At 43.4% G+C, this 26202-nt stretch overlaps 1 protein-coding gene across 4 annotated transcripts in view; it reads right to left on the reverse strand.

Moving 5' to 3' along the window:
* Nucleotides 1-26202, reverse strand: part of FOXP4 (forkhead box P4) — a 97544-nt gene that overhangs the window by 19889 nt on the left and 51453 nt on the right. For 2 of the 4 annotated variants that reach the window (XM_074310971.1, XM_074310973.1), the window contains exons 4-13: nucleotides 14571-14693; nucleotides 13010-13090; nucleotides 9088-9235; nucleotides 8591-8798; nucleotides 8196-8300; nucleotides 7186-7273; nucleotides 6271-6354; nucleotides 5731-5935; nucleotides 5538-5614; nucleotides 2673-2774 (exon numbers count right to left, since the gene is read on the reverse strand). In XM_074310971.1, the coding sequence (XP_074167072.1) occupies nucleotides 2673-2774; nucleotides 5538-5614; nucleotides 5731-5935; nucleotides 6271-6354; nucleotides 7186-7273; nucleotides 8196-8300; nucleotides 8591-8798; nucleotides 9088-9235; nucleotides 13010-13090; nucleotides 14571-14693 (1221 nt within the window). Of the gene's footprint in view, nucleotides 1-2672; nucleotides 2775-5537; nucleotides 5615-5730; nucleotides 5936-6270; nucleotides 6355-7185; nucleotides 7274-8195; nucleotides 8301-8590; nucleotides 8799-9087; nucleotides 9236-13009; nucleotides 13097-14570; nucleotides 14694-26202 lie in introns of all 4 variants that reach the window. The other 2 variants (XM_074310970.1, XM_074310972.1) reach the window with 1 other exon arrangement.

Genomic DNA, 26202 nt, shown 5'->3' on the forward strand with positions numbered 1-26202 from the left:
TCTCTCCATCTCAATCCCTCTCTCTCCCTCTCTCTCCATGTCTGTCTCTATTTCTCTCTCCCTCCTTCTCTTTCTCTTTCCCCATCACTCACTCCTCCTCTCTCCATTCCTTTCTCTGCATCTCTCTCCATGTCTGTCTCTATTTCTCTCTCCCTCCTTCCCCTTCTCTCTTTCTCCATCACTCACTCCTCCTCTCTCCATTCCTTTCTCTCCATCTCAATCCCTCTCTCTCCATGTCTGTCTCTATTTCTCTCTCCCTCCTTCTCTTTCTCTTTCCCCATCACTCACTCCTCCTCTCTCCATTCCTTTCTCTGCATCTCTCTCCATGTCTGTCTCTATTTCTCTCTCTTTCCTTCTCTTTCTCTTTCCCCATCACTCACTCCTCCTCTCTCCATTCCTTTCTCTGCATCTCTCTCCATGTCTGTCTCTATTTCTCTCTCCCTCCTTCTCTTTCTCTTTCCCCATCACTCACTCCTCCTCTCTCCATTCCTTTCTCTGCATCTCTCTCCATGTCTGTCTCTATTTCTCTCTCCCTCCTTCTCTTTCTCTTTCCCCATCACTCACTCCTCCTCTCTCCATTCCTTTCTCTGCATCTCTCTCCATGTCTGTCTCTATTTCTCTCTCCCTCCTTCCCCTTCTCTCTTTCTCCATCACTCACTCCTCCTCTCTCCATTCCTTTCTCTCCATCTCAATCCCTCTCTCTCCATGTCTGTCTCTATTTCTCTCTCCCTCCTTCTCTTTCTCTTTCCCCATCACTCACTCCTCTCTCCATTCCTTTCTCTCCATCTCAATCCCTCTCTCTCCCTCTCTCTCCATGTCTGTCTCTATTTCTCTCTCCCTCCTTCTCTTTCTCTTTCCCCATCACTCACTCCTTCTCTCTCCATTCCTTTCTCTCCATCTCAATCCCTCTCTCTCCCTCTCTCTCCATGTCTGTCTCTATTTCTCTCTCCCTCCTTCTCTTTCTCTTTCCCCATCACTCACTCCTTCTCTCTCCATTCCTTTCTCTCCATCTCAATCCCTCTCTCTCCATCTTTCTCTATTTCTGTCTCTCCATCTCTTTTGTTCTATCCATCTCTATGTGTCTCTGTCTTTCTGTCTTCATCTCTGTCTTCCTCTCTCCATAATTCCTCTCTCTCTCTCCCCCAACACTCACAGTCTTGGCAATGAAAAAACAGAAGGCGCTATCAGCATTCGGCCCCTAACTCCCTGTCCCATTTTCCCTAGCCCTCCCCCCCACCTTCTCTGTCTTGTCCCCCTAGGAAAACTGTTATGGCTGGAGGTGTTGAAATGACTAATTGGACTGAGACAATTATCTTTCTGCTTTTGACAGCAGATAGGGGGAGGGTGTATATGTCCATATCTGTGTACGTGTCTGTGCCCATATCCACAGACCCGTATTTGCCCCTATGTCCAATTTTCCCATAACTTTTCTTCCCCAGTGAGAAGCAGGGTCTTTGGAACATCCCTATATTGCAGCTTTAGTAATTCTAGGGTCCCCTTGCATAGTTGGACACATTTCATTAGAACCTAGCCACAAACTCATCAAAGGGCCTCTGGAGCCCATGTGGTCACCAGGGTCAGATCTCATGATGTTTCCCTTTGTAAAAACAAAATAAAACCAAAAAAACTTCAGTAGCTCACTATTATCACTATTATATAAAATACAAACTCCTAAAACCTAATTTAAGGCCCTTCAAGATCTAGTGCCCCCACTATCAGCCATATTTCATAATATTCTCCTTTAAAAACTCTATATTGGATTAAATTGGATTATAATTCATTCCTGGAATTTTAAACTCCATTACTCACTTCCCAACATCCACACAAGCTATTCTCTATACTACCCTCATCGCTACCTTTCATTAAAGGACATATTGTCCTTGAACCTAATCCCCTTTAGGTCTCAGTCCTTTTCTTCACTATTGAATTTTTCTCATTATATGCTTATTTGTGTAGATAGTTTATTCTTCACCTCCCCTAAAATGCAAGAGGACAGTATAATTCTGCTCTCTAAAGACAGAGACTCTTTCATTTTTGATTTTGTATCCTGAATATTTGGCACAGTGATTTGCCCAGGATTTTATTGTCAGCACCTATAAGAAGCAGGGTTTGAAATGAGGTCTTCTTGACTCTGAGGTCAGTACCCTAGCAGCTGGTATTGCACATAATAAGTATTTAATAATTATTTGCTGAATTGAATTAGGAAAGGGAGTTTAGAATGCAGAAGATCTCTAAGTAGGCTTTTGAGTACTAGGAGTCCCTGATAACGATGATGACACAGGGATCTTCAATGATACAGGGATGTAACTGAGCCAAAAATGTTCCTAATAATCCAGGAACACAACGGCAAGCCTGGGTTTCTAGAGGAAGGGAATGTGATTTTTGGGCTATAGCTCTAATATTCCCTACAAGAATCTCCTATCCCAGAGGTGACTCCAGAGGAGGCCCTGCCATATCAGTTCAAGACCCTTAGGAAGGGGGGCAGCTAGGGGGCGCAGTGGATAGAGCACCAGCCCTGAATTCAGGAGGACACGAGTTCAAATCTGGTCTCAGACAGTCAACACTTCCTAGCTGTGTGACCCTGGGCACTTAACCCCAGCCTCAGGGGGAAAAAAAAAAAAAAAAAGACCCTTAGGAAGGGGAGGAGAGGGAAAGCAAGGGAAGCGTCTCACCTTCCAGGTGGCTGTATTCCTCCGGAAATAGGCGAACATCCTGGTGAACCAGTTGTAGATTTCATTCAGAGTAAGCTGCCTATCAGGGGTCTCCAGGATGGCCTTCAAGGAAAGCAAAAGTCAAAGGGGTTACTTTCTTCTAGGGATAGGAAATCAACAGCACTGGATTCTCTTTCCTAGGATTCCAACTTTTCCTTAGGTAGAGTTGAGTCATTTTAGTCTCATTTGACTCCTTGTGACTCCAGGGTTTTCTTGAAAAGGATACTGGAATGATTTACCATTTCCTTCTCCAGCTCATTTTACAGATGAGGAAACTGAGGCAAGCAGGGTTAAGGGACTTGGCTAGAGTCACACAGCTAGTAAGTGTCTGAGGCCAGAAATGAACTGAGGTCTTTCTGACTCCAGACCCAATGCCCTATACACTATACCACCTAGCTGCTTGTGAGCCCATGCTAGCCCTTGCCAAAGTTCCCAAGGAGGTGAGATCCAGGTGTGCACCAAGCATTCTCAACTGTCCTTGGTTATCTGAGAGCCAATGGCCTTCCTGAGTATTTAATGAAAAAATGATTAAAAGAAAAAAGCAGGGAAGGAAAGGATTAGCAATGTCCTGAGAATTCTTAGGTACGTGCCATTAGCAGTTTCTCTGCTAAAGGATGAACATGCTACTGGTTTATGTGAAATTGCCAATGGGCCAACAGACTGCAATTCCAGTTTTTCTACTGCAAACAGTGTTCTGTGTAAAAACAAAAACACACACACAAATAACCAAAAAAACCAAAAAAAAAAAAAAAATGAAAGAAATGCATTCAGCTAACAAGAAAAAAAAAGTTCCTAGGTATGTGAGTATGAAACATTATGAAAGAGATGTGTGTGTGTGTATATGTGTATGCATATACTTTTATAGCTTTGGTAATAATGATAGCCAATATTTATATAGCACATTAAGGTTTGAAAAGTGATTTATAAATATTATCTCATTTTATCCCCACAACAACCCTTAAAAATAAGAACTATTATTATCCCTATTTTACAGATGAGGAAATTGAGGCAGACAGAGATTAAATAACTTTCCCAGGACTACACTGCTTCCAAATGAGGCAACATTTGAACTCAATCCTTCCTGACTCCTTTCAGTATTGTCCACCACACTATCAAGCTGGCTCTGTTATATGATTAGTACAATGGTCTAGGAATCATTAACTCTGAATGCATGAGTACATATATGGAAGGAAGGGAAAAAGAGAGAGAACAAGAGGAAGAAGAGAAAGAAGAGGGAGAAGAGAGAATGAAAAATAAATGAGGAACAAGAAAGGAAGGAAGGGGGAGGAAGACAAGAATGGTGACAGTGACAGATACACAGAGGATATGTATATAAAGCATGCATGTATAATACAAAGAATGTGGACAATGGAAACAGAGTTGGATGTGGAAAGACAGACATACGATCTGTTGGTGAAGCTATAGATTGATCCAGCTTTTTGGGAAAGCAATTTGAAACAATACCAAAATGTCACTAATCCTTTGAACCAACTATATAACCCGAAGTCAAAGAAAAGATGAAAAGATCTCATATATACAAAAATATTTATAGCAGGTGTTGGACTAGAGCGGAGACATAATTTTTGGACATGACCAATGTGTAGATTTATTGATTGATTATACTTGTTTGTTACAAAGGAAGATTTTAAAAATGGGGATGGAAGCTTGGGGGAAGAGGGAGTTTAAAAATAATTGATACCAAAAAGAAAAGAAAGAAAAGAATGTCATTGAAACATTTTAAAATTAATTTACAACCAAGAAGAAGAAAGTTCAGAGCAAGGTGTAGATAATCAAGACAGCTTTGAAACAGTGTTGAATTTATTTTATGCTAAAAAAAAAAAAGCTGTATATAATAGAGACTCTGGTTTCATATTCAATCCTTTTCAGTTCTTTTTTGAATGCAGAAATATTTGTACTTGTCAAATTTAACTTAAATAAAAATAAAATATATTTTTTAAAAGGAAAGATTATTGGATTGGAGTCAAAGAAGTGGGTTTGAATTTCTGCTCTGTCTTGAACCTTTGCTTAACTATCTTGGATAAGTCACTTTACCACCTGGGACTCAGCTTCTTTATCTGTAAAATGAAGGAACTGATTTCAACCCATTAGATCCATTTTAAGTCATATATATAAATATATATATATTATACATGTATATACACATACACATATGATCCTGTGACCAAAAATTCTATATTTTTACCCAATAAGCATGGGTATGAGAGGAGAGAGTGTAAGAGAGTCTGGGTGTAAGAGAGTCAAAGTTTGCATATCTTTGTGAGACTAAGTAAGAATGGATGTATATATGTCTAGGGAAATTTGTGTGAATTATATCTCTGTGAGATAAGAGAAGAATGGGGAGTTGCACACATGCATGTGTGTGTGTTACAGAAAGAATGAACTGTTTGGCAATGGTAAAAGAAGGTATATCTGTGAAAACTTGAGTGTGGGACTGGAAGTGTCATTTTTTGAGACTATCTGCACATTTCCAATGTGCAATATAAGCTGTAGGAGAATCCATATGCATGAGTGCACACATGCGAGAGATGGGAGAAAGAGAGTCACTTCTCCTGACCCTAAAGAGCTAAGGAGTGAGTGGAACAGACAATGAAGATTCTTGATGTCCAAAGCAGGGAGAGACTAGGGTGGTCAGGGAGGGAGGAGGCTGGGTAGGATTGGGGCAATAGAAAAGGAAAGGAAAGGGTTTCAAAGGCAAATGGATAACTGGAGGCAGATTTGGGGGATGGGAATGAGAAGACAAGGGTGGGGGGGTTTTATGGATTCTCTTATTCCCAGCACCTCCCTCTTCTTCCCTGGGAAGCTCACCTGTCGGATGAGGGACGCATAGGTAAAGGGAGGTCGGACATCTGCATTCTTGTAGAACTCGTGATTTTGGGCCAGTTCTGGGGAGAAAGGTGAGGAATGTAAGGAAGGCCAGACCTGTGGGCTGAAGACCCCCTCCCCTAAACCACAATGCCCCCCTTCTGTGGTCCTCCTGCCCCCACCACTCCACTCTCACCGGAGGAGATGGGGGTGCAGAACTTGTCACTACTCCTCCTGCGGGCAGGGCCCCCACTGTGCAGAGTAGCAGAGCTGAGGCCAGGGGGACGTAAGGGAGTAACAGGGGCGGCAGCTGAGGTGGGGGGGTGGGCGAGGCCATCCGGGAAGGAATCAGCCGCTGAGACAGTCACCTTGGAGAGTGAGGAGCCTGACACCAGGTTCAGCTATGAAAAATGGAAAAGGTGATGAGAGCAGAGCTAAGGCAGGTATGAGCAGGGAGGATCATCTTGGATTCAAATGTCTTCTCCACTCATAGATCTCAACATCAGAATGGTGGAAGGTGAACGTTAATCACTGAGCAAAGAGGTAAGTGGAGAGGGAGAACACGTTCAGAGGGGGTGGGTTTCTATAGGGAGGAGTCTGAGGGGAACAGATCTGGAACACAAGGATCTAAGGTTGGGAGGCAGTATCTCACGGGGACTGAAGGTCTGGGAGGGTTCCACTACCGAGTGTGATGGGTCATAGGGACTAGAGAAGTATGGGGCATGGAGCATCTCACCGGCTGGCTAAAAGGCTTGGGTTCTGAAGGCCTCATGTGCAAATGGGCCATCATCGCCTGAAGTCGCTCACTCTCCTTGGCTAGCTATAGGGAGAGAGAAAAGGCAGGAAAGAAAGCCGGCATTTCAGACTCTTTTCAGGATTTATCCCTCTCCCCTTCCATCAGCATCCAACACCATCCTTCCCCAACCCTCTGCCAAAGGGAAAAAAGATGCCAAATTCACACAGGTGTCCCTTAGTCCCATATCCCTATCAAACTCCAGGGTTTACCACCTGTGCAATGCTATTCATCTCATTTAGAATTTAGTATTTATTCATAAAGGCTTATTGGCTGATTTACCTACCAAATATTTATTGAGCTTCTGCTACATCAAGGCCCTGTCAGGCCCTGCGGAGAATGCAAAAATGGTCCCCAGCCTTGAGGAGTGTGCAGTGTAGAAGGGAGTGGATACTGCATACATATTTGTTGACAGATTAATTTCTCTCATTGACTGATTGGTTCCCGTGATATGTCTCTTGGGTATCCATAGTTCAGACCATTGTCTTCTCTATGATCTCTGTGTTTTTTACACTGACTTTGTCGGAACATTTTTTATTTTTTTAGCCACAACCTTTGCCTAACTCATTGGGAAATTGAGCGTGTTTTGTCTCCAACTCCAGTAGAGCCCATCAGCCAGGAGGATGGCTAGTTATGTTGGACACTCTAGGGCAAGACCCTTCCTCCCCCCACATCCATAGTGTATCCTAAGTTCAGCACTTCCATCCGGATCACCAAGACAATTTAGACAAGGTAAGGAGATCACTTTGACTACATAAACACATAGAAGAGTCCAGAGAGCCCCCTGGAAAGATGCTGCCGACGTTAGGGAAAGGGTGGGACCCAACAAGCACCCTGTAGTCACCCAGAGGGCCACACCTGTATCTCCAGCTGCTGGACAACCTGCATCTGGACCCGGCACTGAGCTGTGCTTCTGTCGTCAAGTGCATGTTCTGTGTTGAGGTGTCTTCATGGGGGGAAAGAAGGGAAGGTTTAGACTCGGGCTTCATCTAGGATTTGCACTGCTCCCCCCCATCACCTTCTCTGATACATCCTCAATCCCCTCCCACACAAAGACAGAGAGATAGACAGGGGCAGACAGAGCGACAGAGACAAAGAGACAGAGAAGGTGGCCAAGCCAGAAGAAAGGAAAGATAGAAGCATCCTCCTCCTAGTCAGCTTCCTTTGATGTCTTTGCTAAAATCCCAGCTACAGAGAGATCTAATTGCAAATGAACTAATTAAGTAAACCTCTGACGAAGCGTGAAAACAATTTGTTTGACCCTGATGCTGCAAGGGGCTGGAAGACAGCAGAGTTAATCAGTCAGTGACAGAGCTTGGCACACTGTGGCAGCGCCAACTGCCTGTCCGCCCCCTGCCTACCTGTCCACCTGCCCCCCAGGCCCCATCACTCTGCTGTCAGCTTCCTCCTGCCCCCTGACTAGGGACACTGGGAGAATACAGAACCTGGACCCTGCCCCCTGCTTATCCCTCAGCTGCTCTGTATCTCCCCAGGAGGGAGAGGAGTGGCTCTAGGTCTCTGAGGAGCTGGCTACAGGGCCCAGTAACGGTTGAAGGGAGGCCTGGGCTGAGAGCATGCACTCACACAAGCACACGTCTCAGCACACCCTCACTCCCACAATTGCCATTGCCCTCCCTTCCCCTTCAGATCTCAAGTCCTGATCGGCCCTCCAGCCATCGAATCCACGAACTTGCTCCCTCTTTTGGGAGTAAGGGAGTTAGCTGAGGCTAACTGTGGTAGTCAATGACCAAAGGGGGCAGAGAAGTGGAGGTAAGGAGTGGGAGGAAAAGTGGAAAAGTTAAAAAAAAGGCGGAGGGGGCAGGGGGGAGAACTAGAGGGGAAGAAGTGGGGGCAGGCGGGTAACCTACTTGACAAACTGCCCCAGATCTTCACAAAGGGTCTCACAGCCTGGCCACTTGCATTCCCCATGACCGTAGAGGGGATGGGAGCCAGGGGTATCCTCGTGTGAGGAGCTGGGAAGGGAAGAAAGGTAGGAGGTCAAGGACCTTATACAGTAGGCAAAGGCTTTCGCTGCTGAGCACAACACGCTTTGGTCTAGCTGATCCCAGCTCCCCCATTCCCCCTCACTTTCCTTTGATCCCCCATTCAGTCCTCCAGGAGTACTGATCCCCACAATCAACTCCTAGCCCCTACTCCATTCCTCCCCCAGTTTTTAATCTCCATGGCTCAGGAGGCAGTGACGTGGGCTTCCCAGAATCACCCACCCCAACAGCTTCCTCTCAGGCCCCCTCTCCAAAGGTACCTGTCTCGTCGAGGTGTGAGCACAGTGGGTTGCCCATTGGGTAGGGTGTGGTGGGAGAGGGGGGGTGAGACCTTAGGGGGAGCAAACGAGGTAGCGGTGGCTGCTGCTGTGGTGAGGTCCAGCCCCTCCTGTTTCACGCTGTCTTCAGCCGGCTGGGCAGCTGCACCATCGCCCTTCCACAGCTGGGGCAGGTCAGATGGGCACACGGCTGCAGAAAACAGAGCCAGATGGAGAATCCTCCCACCCTTAATCCTTCTTGGCAGCAGGAGACTCCTACTCTTCTGGAAGTGAAAGTTTGGACTATCTTCCCAGGAACCCCGGTGGAAGGATTGTGAACGTTCAGTAGGGAGGCCTAGGAATGTGGGCTCACCTTAGGGGTCCAGAACATGAAAGCATGACAGACTCAGTCTAGACCCTAGGGATGGAGGCTTTCAGGGCCTCAGATTGCGGAGGCTGGTAGAGTACAGGAGGTATGTGGGGCTACAAGAGGGACTCACCTTGTGGGAGAGTTTGGAGGGGTCCTGTTGCCTGGCTGGGTTGCAGACTGACCAGACCCTGTCTCTGCAGGTTCAGCAAGTGCTGCTGTTGCAGCTGCTGCATCTGGAGAAGCTGTTGCTGGAAGGCCAGCTGCTTGTTCCCAAGTGCCTAGTTCCAGGGAAGCAATGATGAAAGGAAGACATGTCTAATCACACCTTTCTTCATTGGAGCTAGATGCTTCCTGACCCCCAACCTCCTCCCACCCGCCCCCACGGTCTCCATCTAGTCTTTAAAGGTCCTTGTCCCTTACTTACCTCCCTTCCCCAAAGACCAAAGTCCATTCCTGAACACACACACACACACACACACACACACACACACACACACACACACACACACCATCCTCTCCCATCCCTTGCCTTCTTTTCTAGAAACCATACTACTCATTTCTGTTTACCCTATTCACAGTGTGGGGGTGAGGGGAGGGGGTAACCCCGACCAGTCACAGGGCTCTGGACACCACTCTGGCCTAGAATACAATTCAGCTGATATCGTGTCATCCCACCCTCTTATCTTTCCTCTAATAGCCTCAGCTTTTGAAAAAGTTATTGGTACATAGGGCAATGCTGAGAAGGGGGATAGGAGAGCTCTGCTCCTTTCTCCTGGTCTGCCCTTCCCTCTGCCATACTCTCATCTTCTACTCTATTGCCTTCTCTCTATTCTTTCCTGTTGTACTCTTCTCTCCTGTTCTCTCCTTTCCTCCTCTCTTTTCACTACTTTTTGTTTGTTTGTTTGTTTTCTTCTGATCTTTCTTATTCTCCCCCTCACCTTTTCTCTTCTTGGGAGACCTTAGGTATCATTTATTTCAATCCCCTAGTTTCCCAGATAAGAAACAGGCCTAGAAACATTAAGCTAGCAAGGAACATTAGTAAGATTCTCTGTTCTCAAAATCCCTTCCTTTTTCCACCATTTTTTCTCTCTTACTGAATCACAGAATTTAGAATTAGGAGATCATCTGGGCTGTATCTCACACAGCTCAACAATTCTTCTTGATCATCACATATATATGGTCTTAGAGTCTCTGCTTGAATCTCAACTAGAAGGGAAAGCAGCATATTCCATATTTAAACAACTCTATTTATTTAGAAAGTTCTTCCATACATTAAGCCCAAATCTTTCTTCCTGTAACTTCCATCCTTCATACTCCAGGAGTACTGATCCCTACAATCAACTTCCAGCCCCAACTCCATTCCTCCCCCAGTTTTTAAACTCTTATCTACTTGGAGCTATAAAGAATAAGTTTATTCTCTCTTTCATATGACAGGCCTTTAAACAATTAAAGAAGGCAAACATGTCCTACTCCTCCCCTCTCTTCCCAAGTCCTCCAGACTAAACACATTCAGTTCTTTAAGCTATTCCCATTACAATGTGGTTTCCGGACTACTCACTGTCCTAGTCACTTTTCTCTGGACTTACTGCTGTATGTCCATCTCCCTTTTATCGCCTATGTATAATCAGAAAAACTTTCCAGAAGTTAGGGGTTCTCTAGGAGGAATAGGTCACAAGCAGGCAAGATAAAACCCACGATAATATGTTCAATCATTTCAATATACCAACACACACACACACACACACACACACACACACACCCCTTACACATCCTAAACTCACATAGACATGCCTCTATCTGAAATAACTGTTCTTGTGACAGATAACAAAGAAGTGAAGCGGATCATTTCTGCCTCACCAACTATTCCCTTCCCTCCTTACTCCTCCTAAGGACACCTAGTCACACCCACACACAACTCTGTCTTCCACCCCCAGAACATACAAATTCAGACAGGGCCCTTCAGCCATGAGCACAGGCAAAGACAAGTCAGGCAGTCAGCAAGTATTTATGGAGCCCTCCAGGACCATGTCTGCTCTAGGAGCTTGCAATGATGTCTGTTTGGGGCTTGATAATTATTGGGGGAAAAAACAGGATCACAGATTTATAATGTCCCTATCAGAGTGAAACCATCTTGAAAACAAGAATTGTCTTACTTTTCTATTTGTATACTAGCACTTAGCTCAATATTCTTTTTACACGTCATTTATCCAAAGCTGAGAGAACCCTTAGAAACCATTGAATCCAATTCCCTCATTTTGTAGGTAAGAAAACTAAGACACAGAGATGTGGAGTGTCTTGCTCCAGATCATACAGCCTGCAAACATCTGAGGCAGAATTTGAATCTGGGAATCCTGACTCTAAGACCAGTGTCCTATCCATAACATGGCCCAACAGAGTAACTAAGAGAAGAGATTATAGCAATTGTAAGAATGGGTTGAGGTAAACGTGGTAATTCAAGGTAATTTCAATGACTTGTGATAGAAAGAGCCATTTGTATCCAGAGAGAGAACTATGGACATTAAATGTGGATCAAAGCATGGTGTTTTCACCTTTTTGTTGTTATTGTTTATTTGTTTGTTGGCTTGGTTTTTTTTTTTCCTTTTTGATCTGACAAATATGGGTACATGTTTAGAAGAATTATATATATTTAATCTGTATCAGATTGCTTGCTGTCTTGGAGGTGAGGGAAGGGAGGAAGGGAGAAAAATTTGGAACACAAGGTTTTTCAAAGATAAATGTTAGCTATCTTTGCATATATTTAGAAAAATATATTTTTTTAAAATAGAGGTTTGAAGTAGCAAAAAAAAAAAAAAAAAAGTCATCAATTGTCCTGGTATGTTGGTGAATGTTTGGTTCCAATCATGGAAGACTCAATGGAGAAGGCCACTCAGAACTGTCATTTTTCCTCCCAAAATAGGAGGAAGGAGATTGTTCTAGACACAGAGCAGGCGCTGTCAGAAGGGGTACAGAAGAAAAGTGTGGTTTGGATAGGATGGTCAGGCTTTGGGTTGGGGGAATTCAGGAGGCCAGGAGAGGCAGACAGATGAGGCAAGCAGAAGGAAGGCCGAAGGATGGAGAGAACTTGGCAGTTGGGAAGCTGACAAACAGAAAGCCACAGTGTTGAGATCCACAGGAGAGACTTTAAGAGAATGGAAGGAATGTTGCAAAAGTATAAAAAACATGTTTGGCCCCAAAGAAGAGATTTGAGAATCTCCTCCACTCCAATCATTTGCAGAGGTTGAGGGGAGGGCAAATGAGTGTGGACTGTTGTTGCTAATGTTGGGTTTTTTTTCCTGTATATTATAAACTGTTTTGCCATTTTTTTCTTTTCTCTTCTTCATCTTCTAATTCTTTGTTTTAAGGAATGAATCTTGGGAGGTATATAATGAAAAATATGGGTGACTTTTTAAAAAGATAGCCATAAAAATCTATTTTTTAAAAAACATAATAAAAAGATTTGAAGTTCAGGAAAGCTAAAAGTGAGGTACGAGCCCACATGTACACACACCTCCAGGAAACTTATACATATATAACTACAGACATATAATGCCTGAGCTATCATCATCAGTGTCATTTTTATTATTATTATTAAAACTTGGCCTCAGACACTTCTTAGCTACAGGATCTTGGGCACTTAACCTGTTTGCCTCTGTTTCCTCAACTACAAATTGGGAATAACAATAGCATCTCCATCTAGGACATTTCAAAGATCAAATGAGATAAGCTTAGCACAGGGCCTGGCACACAGCAGACAATTACATACATTTAGCTATTATCATTATTATTTTTCTTCTGTGTGATTCTAGACAAGTCACTTAACTTTTGTCTTAGTCTCCTCAGCTGTAAAATGGAGATAACAGCAGTACCCTCCACAGTTGTTATGATGATAAAATAAAATTATCATTGTAAAGCACTGTAAAGTGTCTGGTACAGTGGAAGAGCCTAATAAATTCTTGTTTCTTCTTAGGAAGGATAGAATGTATAGTCGGCTAAGAGGGGAATAGAGGGAACAAAGGGATCCAGCTGCATGCCCCCTCACTCAAGCTTCTTACCTCTTTGGGTTGCTGTTTCCCAGCTTGCTGCTGGGTAAGGAGCTGTAAATGAAGCTGCTCTTGTTGTTTCTTGTAATATTCCTGTAACTGGGGGTAAGGGAAGAGTGGGAATAGATCAAAGAGGGAAGGAAAAACAAACAAACAAGTAAATCATAAACTGGCTTGTTTTCCTTCTTCCACCCTCCCCCCAAATTGTGGACTCTTCACTGCCCTAAAACTGGAGTGAGAAATTGATCCAATTTGCTTGGTAAAATGGATCCAGGAGGATAAGATGCTATACCCTTTCCCAGAGAAAAAGCACTGATCTAGAATTCACAGGAGCTGGACTCAAAACTTGTTTCTGATGCGTTTTACCTGTAATGACTTAAGCAAGTCACCTAAGCCCCTGATTCATTGTCTGTAAAATGAAGGAGTAAGACAAAAAGGGCTTCAGAGGTCCCTTTGATCAGTTTCTAGATTTCTGATCCAAACCTCTGACCTCTGCCTGCTAAGAACTATTTTTGGGGAATGTGGCAGAGCAAGAAGAGATTGGTAAGAGAACAGATTTGGTGGCTACTGTCAATCACCAGAAAAAGGGATTTTTCATATGAAGGGCCCCTAGTTCCAATGGTCTTGTGCTGAAGAGAATCATCTGCATCCAGAGAGAGGACTGTGGGGACTGAGTGTGGATCACAACATAGTATTATCACTGTTTTTGTTGTTGTTTGCTTGCAAACATTTTTTTCCCGTTGTGATCTGATTTTTCTCGTGCAGCATAATAATTGTGGAAATATGTATAGAAGAATTGCACATGTTTAACAAATATTGGATTACTTGCCATGGGTGGGGGGAGGAAGGGGGGGAGAAAAAACATTTGGAATACAAGGTTTTGCAAGGGTAAATGCTGAAAATTATCTATGCATTTGTTTTGAAAATAAAAAACTTTATATAAAAAAATAAATGGAGGGCATTCCCTTAGCTTCTGTACCTCCTAAAATAGAGATGAGGCATTCCAGATATGGCTGAGGCTATTGTTTTTTAATTTAAGCGTTTCAGCCCTCCCTTCCTTGCAGAGGTAGAAGGGAGATCTTCTGGACAGGTCAGAAAGCCCTATTTTTTCCCTATCAGGCCCAGAGCTTTGGAGATGAGGATAGGATGGAACCTCAGAAACCCACAGGGGTCTAGGGAGTAGAGTGTATATATAGTATAACCCTCAACAAAGCAAAAAAGAAGAAAAATAACCTTTGGCCAGCACCCAGCTGTTTGAGAAGAATGCAGGCCTGTCTAGCTTGAGCAGTTTCTCTGACTGTCAAACAGGTTTCTGTCACCCTCTCAGGCCCCACCCCCCCTTCACTAGAGCTGGGGGCTCCAACTTTGGTAATAAATTAGGGACCAGAGGCAGGAGGCAAGGTCTGAGGGTAAAAAGGGGAGATCACCAGAAAGACAGTGAAGAAGACAGGAGTCTTGGTCCCATGCCTGACTACCCAAGAAATAATAGCCCTGTACTTGTGTAAAGTGGAGGACACTAGTAGTGAAAGATGAGGAAAGGGGGCAAACAGGCTGGGGATAGGTGGGGTCTCACCTGTTGAAGCATGATGGCCTGTTGCTGTTGCAGCAGGGCCTGAAGCTGAGGAGGTGACAGAATTTGCTGCATCTGCTGGGGAGTAATCATCTGAGGAGACATCATGGCCACAGACACCGGCACCTGAGGGTGAGGGGAAGATGGTATCCCAGTCAGAAATCTTCTCCACTCAGCATTCTCCAGGCCTTTCTCATTCCCATTCCCAGGGGCAGACATGCCATACCCCAAAACACAGAACCCAGAAATGGAAACGCCTTCAAGACTAACTTGGTCAAGCCCTACCTGAACAAGAATCCTCTCTACAACATTCCAGAAATGCATCCACAAGCATTTATTATTTATTTATTTAGTCTACAAGATTGCTATGTGTGTGCCAAGAACTGTAGTAAATACTAGTAATACCAGCACATATTCCCTGCCCTCAAGGAGCTTACATTCCAATGGCACCTTACTCCCTAACACACCACTCTTCAATCCAGTAACACTCCTCTCCTTGTTGTTTCATAAACAAGACCCTCCATCTCAGCTCAGCATTCTCTCTAGCTTGTCCCCCCTAGCTAAAGCCCTCTCCTGCTTTTGTTCTGATTACTGATCTCCCAGGCTCCCTTTAGGTCCCAGACAAAATCCCACCTTCTACAGGAAGCCTTCCTGAAACCCTCTTAATTCCTATGCCTTCCCTCTGTTGATTATTCCCTAATTTTCCTGAACATCGCTTGTTTTGTATGTATTTGTTTATTTGTAGGTGTCTTTATTAGACTTTAAGATGGCACAGTGTAGTCTTGGAGTCAGGAAGACCGACCTCAAACACTTACTAGCTAGGTGATATTGGGCAAGTCACTTAACTCTGTTTGCCTCAGTTTCCCACCTGTAAAATGTGTGGGAAAGGGAAATGGCAAACCACTCTAGTATTTCTGCCAAGAAAACCTCAAATAGGGTCACAAAGAATTCAACAATGATTCAGCAACAAAGAGGACAAGGAAGTCTTTTGCCTTCGAGTCCTTGGAGCTTAAGACTGCCTGGCACATGTTTATTAATCAGGTTGACTGATTGCTTAGTGGGAGACTACACATAAACAAAAGGTACCCAGAAGATATAGACAGAGTAGATGGAAAGTAGCCTGAAAGGAGAAGGCATCTGAAGTTAAGAGGACTGAGAAAAGCTACCTAAAAAAGTAGGTTTTGAGGGAAACTAAGACCCTGGAAATACAAAAAAGCTCCTACCCTCCAGAATTCCCACTCTAATAAGTGAGACAACCAAGAGCTACATAGTGAAAATGGGAAGTAATCTCAGGAGGAAGGGGCCATGAAAGGGGAGAAGGAGCAGGAAAGACCTCTGTTGGAAAGGGGGCATTCCAAGTCTAGAAGAAAATCATTACAAAGACCCATCCCAGGGATAAGAAATTAAGTGATATGTGCAAGGAATAGTATACTTCTGATTTGCTGAGTTTGTGGATGAGCATAAGCAACATGTGAGAAGCCTAAAAGGGTAAGAAGGAGCCAAGTTAGGAAAGACTCTTTCCTTATGGAAAAGGACTCACATGTGCAAAAATGTTTGTAGCAGCTCTTTTTGTAATGGCAAGGAACTGGAACTGAGTGGATGTCCATCAGTTGGGGAATGGCTCAATAAATTATTGTACATAAATGTAATGAAATACTATTGTTCTATAAAAAATGATGAGCACACTGATTTCAGAAAGGCCTGATGTTAAGTGAAGTGAATAGAACCAAGAAAACAAGTTACACAACATCAACAAGATTATGTGATGATCAACTGTGATGGACTTGGATCTTTTTAACAGTGAGATGATTCAGGCCAGTTCCAACGGACTTGTGACATATCCAGAAAGAGCACTATGGGGACTGAATGTGGATTATAACATAGTATTTTCACTTTTTTTTGTTGTTATTGTTTGCTTGCTCTTTTTTCTCATTTTTTCCCCTTTTGATCTGATTTTCTTGTGTAACATGATTTTGTGTAGCATGTAGAAGAATTGCCCAGTGTTTTTTGCTATCTAGGAGAAGTTGTAGGTGGGGAAGGAGGGAGAAAAATTTGGAACACAAGATTTTACAAGGGTTAATGTTGAAAGTTGTATTTTGCATGTATTTTGAAAAATAAAAAACTATTATTATTATTTTTTTAAATCTTTCCTTACATCAAGCTGAAAACTTCCTCTCTCTAGTTTCTACTCATTGATCTCTGGAGCCAGTCCAATCTCTTTCCTCCAATACTTGAAAACAATGATCAAAGCCCCTTCTTTCTCACTTCTACCGGTCTTTTCTTCTCCATGTAAAACATTACCCATTCCTTTAATTGGCTCTTGCTTCCAATCTCCCTGAATTCCAGTCACCTTCCTCTCCTAACTGTTCTTCCTAAAATGTGGCACAGAGAATCCAATACTCCAAAAGTTATCTGACCAAAAGGAAGGTCATTTCCCTAATCCTAGACACTGTGCCTCCTTTAATGCAGCTGAGACCACCGATAGCCATTTTTCACTGCTCTGTCATGCTATTGACTCATATTGAGCTTGTTGGAGAAGATGCTGATGGATGCCAATGCTTAGGCATCCATGAGTGACCAAGAACTCCTGATCTATGAAGAGAATGACTTGAAAGTAATGGCAGGGATGGTTTGAATGGTGTTATTCTCATTCTCACATAGTCTTACTCCCTCAGAGGCAATGTGGTATGGTAGATGGAGTATGGAACCTGAAATTAGGAATACCTAGGTTTGAATCCCAGCTCTGGCATTTAATAGTGATATTATTCTGGGCAAATTTCTTAATCTCTTTGAGCCTTAGTTTCCTCAGCTGGAAAGATATTATGATAAGAATATAGTAATATTTATAAATTATATCTCACAGGATTGCTAGGAAGGAAGCTCTTTTAAAACTTAAACATGAGTTATTTGAATTATTATAGACCTAGCTAGTCAGAATCAGTGATACAAATTGGCTCTGAAACTCACAGGCCTACAGTAGGTTTTAAACCTATGACCCCAGCCTGCTGAAAAAAAAAAAAAATAGCCACTTTCATTTATAATACATTTTACAGTTTACAAATCACCTTCATCTCAACAACCCTGTAAGGAAAGTAGCAAAAGCATTTGTTGTTCAATCCTGTCCAACTCTTTGTGACCCAAGATGCATTTTCTTGGCAGAGATACTGGAGTTGTTTTGCAAACAAGGAAACTGAGGCAAACAGAGTGAAGTGATTTGCTCAGGGTCACACAGTTAATAGCTGTCTGAGGCCATATTTGAACTCAAGAAGATGAGTCTTCCTGATTGCAGGCCTGGTACTTTATTCACTCCGCCACTAGCTGTCCTGTAAAGGATTATTATTCTCTCTTTGCAAAGGAAGAAGTATGTCCCAGAAAGGAAACTTATTCACCATCTCGTAACTGGTAAATAATAAAAGCTGAAATTTCAACCCAGATCCTCTGAACCTAAATCTACATTGGCACATCTATATATACACAGATAAGTACTTGTACCATGTGGACTCCTGCACCATCCTCCCCCTCTGCCAAAGTACCTAGGATGAAAGTCTCTGGAGAAAAAAAGCAGGAAATGGGTGAATAGATGGGGCTCATACTCCTACAGGGTAACTCTCTATTCTGTCATTTCCCCCAGGAGGAGAATCAGAGAGCTAGGTTTAGCATTAAGCTTCCAGTTTTCAAACCTGAGGCCTAGGAGGAACTGTGGAAAGTATGAAGCCCAAGGCACATGTTTATAGATTCTAAGGCTCACAGAAAGGTTAGAGATCACTCTACCTTTATTTGAAACAGGAGTAAACAGAAGCCCAGGAGGTACAATGTTTAGCCCAGAGTATCACAGTCAGGAAGCAACAGAGCTGGGATTTGAATCCAGGGTTTCTAACTCAAAATTCAGTATTTGTTTTTACTATGTATAGGTATGCTAACCTTTCTTTGCTCCCCTTTCTTATCAACCAATTTGAATTCTACCCTGCCAGTCTTTGAGGCCCAGATGCAATTCTTCCTCCTTCATGACAAACAACCCAAGCCTGGCCAGTCTACCCTTCTCTAAATTCCTGTAGTATTTGGCGGCCTTCACCGTTTTTATGCATATATTCTCATCTCCCCAAGTATAATAAAACCTAGATTAAAGGGAAACCAACTACAAAATCCTCATTAATAAGAATTGTTTTTCTTCCCTGTACTCCACTTTTTGGAGAAAGAGGCAAATGGAAAAAAGGGGGCGGAGGGGTTGGAGAGACTTACAGGGATTTGTTTAAAAATAAACAAACAAACAAAGCAAGCCAAACAACTTCCAGGCTATGTCCTTGGCTCCTCATATATCTCTCTTCTAAAGCCTTCCCTCCCTCCCTCCACTCCCCTCCCCTCCAGATGAGAATTCCTGATCAGCAACAAAATTGGGAAAACAAAACCACAAATCCACACAAAAGAATAAAGGATCAGGAGACAGGGAAGCAAACAGGACATTTTTGTTCTGATTTTGCTGAAGTTAATATGCACATTGATTTGAACAGATTGTAAATAATTTTTGGGTTTTGGTTTATGTTTGTTTATCTGAATATTTGTTTTTGTTCTTGGTTACTACGGTTGGAAAGGAAAGGCGGAGGAACATAGGAAAGGAGAGAGGGAAGGAAAGGAAAAGGAAAGAGAATGGAGGGGGAGGGAAGAAGGATGGAAAGGAGAGAGGGAGGAAGGGAGGGAGGGAGAGAGAAAATTTCTACTCATAACGTTTGGATCTGACCTGAAAGATTTTCAATTATCAAAGAGCTTCTACAGTTTTCTAAGTACTGAAAGAGAAAGAGAAGGGGGGAGGGGTATATTTCTACTCATAATGTTGGGATCTGGGATCTGACCTGAAAGATTTTCAATCAGCAAACAAAGTTTTCTGAGTACTATAATTAACAACTCAGGAAATTAGACTGAAAGAGAAATACTAGGCTGTAGTCAATGGACTTACGTTCAAAATCTCAGTAACGCCACTAACTCTCTGTGTCACCCAAGCCTCTTCCCCAATCTGAGACTCAGTTGGAAAATGAAGGGATTACACCAAAATGATCATTATGGTCTCCTCCAGCTCTAACTTCACCAGCCTAGGATTGTAAAAAGACTTTGTACCATTGACTCTTTCCATATTTTTTTTAAATAATCTTGGACCCTTGAAACATATTTGAAATTGTGGTCTTAAAAAAGTGACTATTACTTTTTTATATTCTTTGACTCATACCTTACACATATGCCTCAAGGGGCTCAAATAGAGAAAGTAAAACATTCATAGAGCATCAAAGAACTGGAAACAAATTAAGATAGTGATTAATGAGAGAACAGACAAATAAATTGTGATTCAAGAATGATTATGAATACTATGTAATGTAATAAATAATGACTGAAAAATACAAGTCATAAGAAGATTTAAATAAAATGATACAAAGTAAAAAAAAAAAAAAAAAAAGCATAACCAGGAAAACAATATGCACAATTATAACAACAATGTAAATGTAAAGAACAACAAAAATGGAAACCAAATACTTTGTAATTATAATCATCAAACTTGTTCTATAGAAAAGATACAAGAAAACATCTCCTTCTCTTCTATGCAAAGATGGGGGGGGATGACTATGGATGTAGATAAGTGCATACACAGTCAGATTTGATCATGTTCTGTGTGTTTTCCTGAACGGCTTTTCTCCCTTTATCTTTTATTAAGAAATGAAGATGATTAAAATACAAAAAGATATTCATTAAAATTTCTGTGAGAAGAAAGAGGAAAAGAGGAAGGGGAAGAGGAAAGGAAAGAAAAAAGGAAGAAAGGAGGGAAGCAGAGAAGGGGGAAGGAAGGAAGGAAGGAAGGAAGGAAGGAAGGAAGGAAGGAAGGAAGGAAGGAAGGAAGGAAGGAAGGAAGGAAGGAAGGAAGGAAGGAAGGAAGGAAGGAAGGAAGGAAGGAAGGAAGGAAGGAAGGAAGGAAGGAAGGAAGGAAGGAAAGGAGGGAAAGAGGGAGGGAGGGAGGAAGGAAGGAAGGAAGGAAGGAAGGAAGGAAGGAAGGAAGGAAGGAAGGAAGGAAGGAAGGAAGGAAGGAAGGAAGGAAGGAAGGAAGGAAGAAAGGAAGGAAGGAAGGAAGGAAGGAAGGAAGGAAGGAAGGAAGGGAGGGAGGGAGGGAGGGAGGGAGGGAGGGAGGGAGGGAGGGAGGGAGGGAAGGGAGGGAGGGAGGGAGGGAAGGAAGAAGGGAGGGAGGGAGGGAGGGAGGGAGGAAGGAAGGAAGGAAGGAAGGAAGGAAGGAAGGAAGGAAGGAAGGAAGGAAGGAAGGAAGGAAGGAAAGAAGGAAGGAAGGAAGGAAAGAAGGAAGGAAGGAAGGAAGGAAGACCCTTCCTAACCATAAGCTTCTATATGACCTCTCTCAATAGGCTAAGACAGTTTTTCCATTCATTTCCTTTATCTGAATTTTTTCCTTCTGTCATCCTTTCCCTCTAAGCTCATTACAGACATTCAATCTCCCTTCCTTTACTCTAGCTCTTTCATTGTAACCTAAAATTGACCCATAAAGGTCATTGCTTGACTGGAAACACTCAGAACTAAGGAGGTTGATTACCTAACCTGGAGGAGGCCATTAGCCAGTCAACAAGCATTTGTTAAGCACTCTCTCCATTTCCAAGGAACCAGTTTAGAATCAGTCCCAGAGTCATAGCTCAAAGGCTTCATTTTTCAGGTGAGGAAAATGAGGGGTGTTTAACAGGGGTGAAATTCAAACCTGGGTCCGCTGATTCCTAATCAGTTGCTCAATACACTGAACCATACTACCATTAATTCTAGTGCTGATTGCAGAAAGACCTGGACTTACATGAACTAATGCTAAGTGTAGTAAGCAGAACCAAGAGAACACTGTACACAGCAACAAGATTATGTGATGATCAACTGTGAAGGACTTGGCTCTTTTCAACTATGAGGTGAATTCAAGGCAATTCCAATAGACTTGACATGGAAAGAACAATCTGCATTCAGAGTGAGAACTGTGGAGACTGAAAGTACATTAAAGCATAGTATTTTCACTTGTTGTTGCTTGTTTCTTTTTTTTTCTTCTTTTGATCTGATTTTTCTTGGGCAGCATGATGAATATGGAAACATGTTTAGAAGATTTGCACATTTTTAACCATATTGGATTGCTTGCTGTCTTGAGGAGGAGGGAAGAGGAAGAAAGGGAGAAAATTTTGGAGCACCAGTTTTTGCAAAGTGAATGTTGAAAACTATCTATGTATGTATTTGGTACTATTTAAAAAAAAAAAAAAAAAAGACTAATGTTCAGAGAGAACTATCTTGCCTGAAGTCACACAGCTAGTAAGTGGCAGTTAGGATTTTGAATCTAAGTTTTGTGTCTCTAATTCCAGTGTTCTTTCCATTTACACCATGCTTCCTCCTGGGAAGATGGGAATGGGGGTGGAGCCCACAAACTTGGCCCACATCAGAAGAATCTGAGGTCAGACACAAGGAAGAACTTTCTGGCTATGAAAATCATGAGTCACTAGGAAGAATAAGTGAGAGAGGCTATGGGAATCTGTTTTCCAGAGAGACACTAACTCTCTCCCTTTGATTGTCGCATCTGGAGGTAAAAGAATGGCTGAGGTGACACATTAAAGTTCCTTGCATCTATGAATCTATGATTAAGTTTATCAAGACCAAATCTCTGGGCCTGAGCCCAACCCCCAACCTCTTCTTTGGTCCAAGAAGTTATATGGGATGAGCGCTGCTCACTAAGATGACACAACCGACATCATGGTGCCTTTGGCCATGTCAGGGAGTAGCTGGCCACATCCCCGACCCTAACTCCTTTCTCAAGGGGTCTCACTTCCTCTCTCTCATGAGAATTTGACTCCAGTTTCTCCCAATCTCCTCCCTCAGCTTCAGAGGTCTCGGTTAGGGATGTGTCAGAATGGGCATCTGCCAGATAGTGAGCTCAGCAAAGTTAATGAGTCACCATCTGGCCAGGGGCCAGCCCAGCAAAGTGCTTACTAAAGCTAAGAGTCACAGGCCATCCCTCCCCTAACCCCTCTCCTCCCTGCCCCCGAGCTAGTAGCCAAAGAATTCCCCCTACAATCTAGCCAAAGGACACCCCCACTCCCATCCCCCACCCCTCCCCAGTCCAGACACTAAGTCCTCTCCCAGGCAAAGATCATTCCATTGAAAGAGGCTTGGCTGGTAAGGACTCAGGAGAGAGGGATCATAGAATAGTGACAGAACAGGTTCATGTCAGGCTGGGCTCCCCCAGATGAATGAGACGGATGCAGGTTTGGGGCTGGAGCCAAACCCTCAGCTGAAAATCACGTAGTGGATAGTAGATGTCTTGCTGGGAGTTGAAGTCAAGAAAATTAAATTTACTTCTTTTGCTCAACTGTACTTATTTGTTACAAGGGAGGATATGTGTATGTTGTGGGGGAGACAGAATCTTTGGGACATGAACATGAAGGAAAAACCCATCAAGAAGATAGTTTTAAAAACTTGGATTAAAATACTATCACAGGCATGTATTAACTGTATGACCCTGCTAGTCACTAAACTCTGTCTGCCTCCGTTTCCTTCTCTGTAAAACAGGAATGATAATAATAGCACCTATCTCACAGGATTGTTCTGAAGGTAAATGAGATGGTGCGTGCTAATAATGTTTTACAAACCTTAAAAGCTATATAAGGATTTCTTTGACTCTGGAGAAGGATAAAGGGAGAGAAAAGATGTTAGCTTAGGTCTGAGCTCTAACTAAAAGTGATTGGGAATGTCTAAATACAAGGTACCAAGAATGACTATATTCTCTCTACTCTGAGTGGACCAGGCCTGAACTTGAAGGGGGGGAAACTTTGGTGAGATAGTGGATGAAATTTTGAAATACTGTAAGGAAAAAATCCAAGACATCTTGCAGGGATTTGAGACTGGGAAACAGTGAATCCTCCTAAGTACCAAACCCCCACCTTTTTAATATTTGAGCACCAAGCCCCTTATTCCCTCCAAGCCCTGGCAAAGGGTGTTGACCATCTCTTCCTTGGCCAGAATCAGAGATTTAACACCAAATTTGGGAACTCAATTGAATTTGGCTGGAGAGATTTTCAGGGAACCCTTGGGAGTAGGGAAAAGGGAGGGAGGCCCAAGGAACTGGGGGAGGCAAGCAGTAGAGCAGGGAAAGGGCCGCCATCGATCTGTCTTCATTACCCATTTCACTCAAGTTTCAAATCAACAAAATACACTTTTCCGCTTCAGTGCAGTCTCCCTTCTCTCTCTCTGCCCCCCCCCACTTCTCACTCTCCCCATATCTCCCTACAAGCTTCTGAGCTCTGAAGAAAAGCAATTTCCCCAGAAAGCCTCCATATTCCCCTACTCCCCGAACAGAACTTCCTTACTTTGGAATCAGGATTTAAGGAGTAGGGAAAAATAGATTATTGGGTGGGTTGGGGGGAGGTCTTCCTTCATACCTCTAGAGAAAATTAACATGTCTACAAATGATGAAGGGAGAGCAAAGTCAAATAAGCTTATCAGGATGTTCCCCTAAACCCCATTCTCTGAAACTATCTTCCCTCAGGACACAATGGGAGGCCTAGACTGGGGCTCTGATCTCAATTATTAAAAGAGGATGTGATTTGGGAAGTAGGGGAAAGGTTCTGAAAAGAACCCCATCTGGCTCTCTACCTCCAGTTACCAAGATCCCTCACAAAATTCAGACTAAGATTACTATTGTCCATTATCAAATAAGACAATATTTGTAAAGCACTTAGCACAGTCAGGGATATAGTAGGTGCTTAATAAATGCATATTCCCTTCCTTTCCTTTTATATATTGGGGAAATGTCCCAGGAAAGGAATTTCCTAATCTCCCCCTCCCACCTGAAAAATCTTTTCTAATGTCAGACCCTGATCCCTCTTGCACTTTATTCACCCTTGTCCTCTCCCTAACGTTATTGGCAACCTGCAGAGTTTTGGAAAGTGAGCTCCCCCATGGAGTGACACTCAAAGAGTACCCCCTGCCAGGGGAGGGGGTGTTTCCTAAGGCTAGGTTTGGATAGAGGAACAAAGCTTCTACATTCACTCCAGACCCAAACCCAAGACCCTTTCCTCTATTCTCTCTGCCTTCAAGGAGGATCATGTGAGACTATATTTCCAATTTTAAAGGGTCTCATCTAGTAAACCCCTCATTTTACAGATGATAAAACTGAGGTCGGAGAATAAATGACTTGCTGAAAATCCCCAGGATTTGAGCTTAGGTGCTCTATTTCTTTCCTCTCTGGAGGAGTTAGTCCACTATGCTTGAAACTCTTCCTTGAGATGAGTTCCCCTGATTGGTGAGTGCCTAAAACCTCACCTGACCTACTCCAATCTAGCCAATTCGAGACAATGCTTCATGTCCCATTTACTCAACTACTAGGAAATTATAGGGACTCTTTGAGAGTACAGACTGTCTCCCTTTTGTCTTTGTACCTCCAACCCCTGGCAAGAGTGCCTGGCATACAGAAGGTACTTAATAAATGCTCTTTCATTCATTCACTCATTTGTTCTGACTCCACATTCAGTGTCCCTTCAATCAGACCACATAGTGGCCAACATCTTGGGTGAGAGTTTCAGCTGATTCCTTTGATTGGTTTAGGAAGTTATTTCTCCCTAATCTTACCAGCATCTTCTTTACCAGCCCTACTCTAGCCCCTTTGATCAGGACTTGGATTATTATGATGATATCTTCCATCTCTATGGAATTATAAAATTTCAAACTATTTCACATACACATCAGAAAAAAATCTATCAATGTGCCAGATTTCCCACATGGGGGCGCAGCTCAGTCCAAGACTCTTCTTGCCATCTCCCTCCAGTCTGCAGGCCCCCACTGCAGTCGGCCCCCTTCTCCCCAATCTCTCATTATTCTCCACCCCCTCTTTTCCCCAACACACACACACATACATTCTCTCTCTCTCTCTCTCTCTCTCTCTCTCTCTCTCTCTCTCTCTCTCTCTCTCTCTCTCTCTCTCTCTCTCTCTCTCCTTAGGACCCTCAGTCCACCCTCCTCTGTCCTCTCCTTGGCCCCTCTCCCCAATTCTCCCCCTTCTTAGCCCCTTCTCTCCTCCTCAGCCCCCCAACTGTTCCACATCCCCTCCTCCCCAGTCCAGATTCCAGATCCTCTCCTGCTCAGAATCACTCTCACCCTTCCTCTCTTAGATAAACTTCCTTTCAAAGCAGCCGCTTAATCCTCTCCCCCTATTCAGAGCCTCCCCCAGCTGCTGTGGAGAGGGGGGCACAGGGAGAGGAGAGGGAGGGGGACCACAGGCGGGTAAGGGGAGGGAGGGAAGGGAAAAGGGAAAGGGGGGCTGTCTGAGTTATGACCCATCCCTGACTCATGTCTGCAATTCTCCCAAGTTCTTTGTGACACAAAAAGTAAACAGAAGGCTGAGCTTCCTTCCACCACCACCCCCTTTCCCCTCCCCCTACCAGCCAGATGGACCGACAAGCTGAAGGGGGGGCAGGGGGAGCAGATTGTGCAAAGGAAAACAAAAGAGACAGAGAGACATCACATAGAGAGACAGGGATATGGAGAGACCAGGAGAGGCCCCAGAGGCAGAGAGACACAGAAAGACACAACGAGTTTCAGAGAAACAAGTTGACAGAGAGAGGGGGGAGGGGGAAAA

Source organism: Sminthopsis crassicaudata, chromosome 4 (genome assembly GCF_048593235.1).
Source record: "Sminthopsis crassicaudata isolate SCR6 chromosome 4, ASM4859323v1, whole genome shotgun sequence".
Taxonomy (NCBI): domain Eukaryota; kingdom Metazoa; phylum Chordata; class Mammalia; order Dasyuromorphia; family Dasyuridae; genus Sminthopsis; species Sminthopsis crassicaudata.